The 3,682-nt window shown below is 35.9% G+C and overlaps 1 protein-coding gene across 1 annotated transcript; it reads left to right on the top strand.

Moving 5' to 3' along the window:
* Positions 1-751: 751 nt before the first annotated feature.
* LOC130049438 (uncharacterized) lies at positions 752-3,682 on the top strand. Its single transcript, XM_056147008.1, has 5 exons — positions 752-1,176; positions 1,642-1,758; positions 1,962-2,079; positions 2,487-2,726; positions 3,052-3,682. Exons 1-5 carry the CDS (start codon positions 877-879, stop codon positions 3,396-3,398), a joined length of 1,122 nt encoding a protein of 373 aa, XP_056002983.1. The 5' UTR covers positions 752-876; the 3' UTR covers positions 3,399-3,682.

Here is a 3,682-nt window from a genome sequence, read left to right as displayed (position 1 = left end):
AAAAAAAAAGGTGGAGGAACTAGATCCAACCAAAGTCGCAGCATCGAAAAATAACAACCTCTGGTACATCTGTAGTGAAATGGAGCATTAATCACTAGATTTCCCCATGTACCCTGTTACAAATGCGGACAGTTAGGACCCTGGATAAGTGACTGACAGCCACTAGAAATCGAAGTAATGACTTTTGCAACGAGGTGAACGAGCCATCAAAACCCTGGAACCCCTAAAAAGAAGAGAGAACTTGTGCGATTGCGTTCAAACTGTATGACTTGTGTCCATGTGTTCTTATAATGGTTTTAAAAATTGCATGTTCAATAACATGTAAAATATACAAATTGGTTTATCTTTGACTAATTTCGAGAAATTGTTTCTCATTGAATTAAGGCGTCCCCATACAAAAATAATGCATAGCAGTTGCCACCACTCATATTTACTTTAACAAGGATCCGTGTTTACCCTACTCTCAATTGTGTAATCATTATAAGATTGTTCATTATCTTCACTTTTTCATGAACAATTATGAGACTTCCTAGTTGATATAGTAAAATCTATAGAGAGACCAAGTGCTCCGATAAAGGGAAATTTAAAATGCATCTAATGCAGGATTTTCAAGAGTATGCCAGACATAATCAAATGCGGAAAGGGGGGGGGGGTCTTTATGTGTCAGAAGTGTGTCCTAACTTTTCCTTTGGTAACAGGAATATAACTATATATACACTTTATACACCACCATACTCGCAATCATTATGTAAATAGCCGCGTTTGGAGTTAGTCCGGAACACCGTTTTTATTCCGCGTTTAGTCGCGACGATCACGTGACAAAGCAAAAAATGTTCCACAAGACAGCTTCCGGTAAAATTTGTTTGTATTAGCAACATGTCGTCTGTTACGAATACCGCCACAAATTGGTACTTTTGTGCTGCTCCGGGTTGTTCATCCGACGATAGAAAGAAAGGGAGGTATGGATACATGCAAGATGTTCAGTTCTTTGCTTTTCCCTCGAAAAAGAAAGCTCCAATTGATAGAAGAAAATGGCTGGATCTCCTGCGCCGAGACAATTTTGACCCCTCGAGGAAAGCAAGAGTCTGTTCCTTGCATTTCGTGGACAGAAAACCAACGGAGAAGCACCCGTTTCCAGAACTCTTTATGCACAACAACTTCAAAGAGAGCAAAATGGTTTCTGCTTATTTTAAATTGTTTATTTATACACTAACCGATTCAAGAATGTACCCAAAGTTTTTTTTTCTCCAATTTTAATGATCAAAGTTTACTGTCTCATGTGTTTAAAAGGTTTCACTAAAAATAAGGTTATACATCACGACAGAAGCTCATTATAGTGAGTTTTTATTTATAGTGTAAACAAATATTGAGAGTTTGTCATTATTTACAAAGTTTTGAAAATGTAATGGTCATCAATCTATAGGTGTATGCTATATATCACATTTCAGGTTTTCTGTAGGTAAAATGTGCAATTTATAAGTTAAGAAATTGAATATCAAGATGAAAACAAATTTCATTCTATTTAGAATTTTTAACATTGCTTCATGATTTAAGTTAATTAATGAATGGATCTAATTTTTAAATTAAATTATGTACATGCATACACATATTGCTTACTTATTATGTCGCTTAACTTTTTAGATCCGTCCAAATACTGCCATCACCAAGAGAGAGCACGCTTTTGAATTAGACAAAGAAAACAACAACTGCAAAGAAAATCCTCAAACATGCAATGACAATGAAATTACACCTATGATGGTATGTTCATATTTGTTTTGAATATTGGAAAATTTGAAATACCAGTGACCATCACATACATGTATGTCAGTGCAACTGATATCAAATATATTTTGATTTTACAAAAATGTACATGCTGGCTGCGGCATTATGTTATACATAGCTATTACATGATCAATCGATCAACCTGTCAAATTGAATATATGTTTTTCATGTTACTTTAGGTTGATTGTGTCACTGAGGAAGCTTCTGTCAATTCAAATGGCTTAAATGGCTGCTGGCCTGTTGCAAACGAGGTCGAGATAGCAGAAATGGAAACAGTTACATGTAATCCAATGCCAGGTGAATATATTTGACTGTCACTTATTTTAAGTTTAAATTTTGTAGCATGATAATATCAAGGATTCACTTTGAACTAGAGCTAACATTGTGTTAGCTGTAAAACTGTTGAAAATAAGAAATGATTACAAATAAATCCTATATTTCCAAACTTCATACGTTTATCATTTAATGGTGCATAACTTAACCCAATATGTCAACACCTAAAATGAAATGGTCAAGAGGTATCGACCCCAACCCGAAATCAAGAAGTCCCCAGTTCAAATCCCATCATCACACAATACCTTTTTTTCAACTTCAAATTAAATTTCCTCTCTCTTGCAAATATAATATTTGTCAGTCACTGTACAATGCACATGGCTATATATGTTAATTCAAACATTACATTAAAAAACAATGATTTTATTCAGAAAAAATTGCAATGGACCACAGCTACACTGGAGTCAGAGCAGTCTTTAGCTGTGTTGAGAGTTCAACACAAACTGATCTGAAAATGACAGATATTGGTGCAATGGAGCAGAGAGTAAAAGAACTCGATGATCCAGACAAACTGCTACGAGACTTGTTTGAGGAAAAGGTCACGAAAGATGATTCGAGCATCCGACATTACACTGGAATCCCATCAAAGAAGATCCTTGATGGTGCATTTGGTAAATATTATTACAGCTATCAGTGATGTTGAAAAACTCATGGGTATCAAAATTTTGGATTTGCTGATACTTAGGTGAACATTTTTTTATTCACAGTACTTTGCAATTAAATTGATATTGGGTTGTGGCGTCAGTGGCCTAGTGGTTAGGCTATCAGGCTCTGTCAGGCTGAGAAAGTTCTAGATTGATATAAGGTCTGCCGGGGTAATAATGTACATTGATTATTGTAAAAAGCGCTTTGAGCAGCATACACTGGAAAAAGCACTATATAAAACCAATCATTATTATTATTATATTGGACTTATGTGTGCTTTTGTATTCACAGATATTCTTACTAGAGCTTCACCAGATTTAAAATACTGGTCAGGCCAAACCAGTTCAACAAAGAAAGGCTACCAAACTGGAGATGTTCACCAACCCAAGAAGACCGGGCCAAAGAGAAAGCTTACTCGATACCAGGAATTTCTGTTGACTCTAGTGAGACTGCGTTTGGCTCTTACAACATTTCTTTTGGGAGACTTATTTGGTGTCTCAGCATCGAGGGTGTCCCAAATTTTCACTACATGGATAAATTATATGGCTGTCACATTCACACCACTTTTGAAATGGCCATCTCAGGATGTAATTAAACGTTTTCGACCTGGATCATTCAAACTAAATTTCCAAATGTAACAGGCATAATTGACTGCACAGAATTTTTCATAAAGAAACCAAGGAATCCAACAGCACAGTCACAAACTTTCAGTTCCTATAAGCAGCATAATACTTTTAAAGCCCTGGTATGTATTTCTCCATCTGGTGCCATTACTTATATTTCAAAACTGTGGGGTGGGAATGTATCTGACAGATATATTACTAGGGATTGTGGATTCTTGAACCTGATACGTCCTGGGGATGAGATCATGGCAGATAGGGGATTTCTCATCCGATACCTTCTTCTTAAAAAGAGAGCCAAA

This window comes from Ostrea edulis, chromosome 8 (genome assembly GCF_947568905.1).
Source record: "Ostrea edulis chromosome 8, xbOstEdul1.1, whole genome shotgun sequence".
NCBI lineage: Eukaryota > Metazoa > Mollusca > Bivalvia > Ostreida > Ostreidae > Ostrea > Ostrea edulis.
The sequence above is the reverse complement of the archived record's forward strand: the minus strand, read 5'-3'. Positions and strand labels throughout refer to the sequence as shown.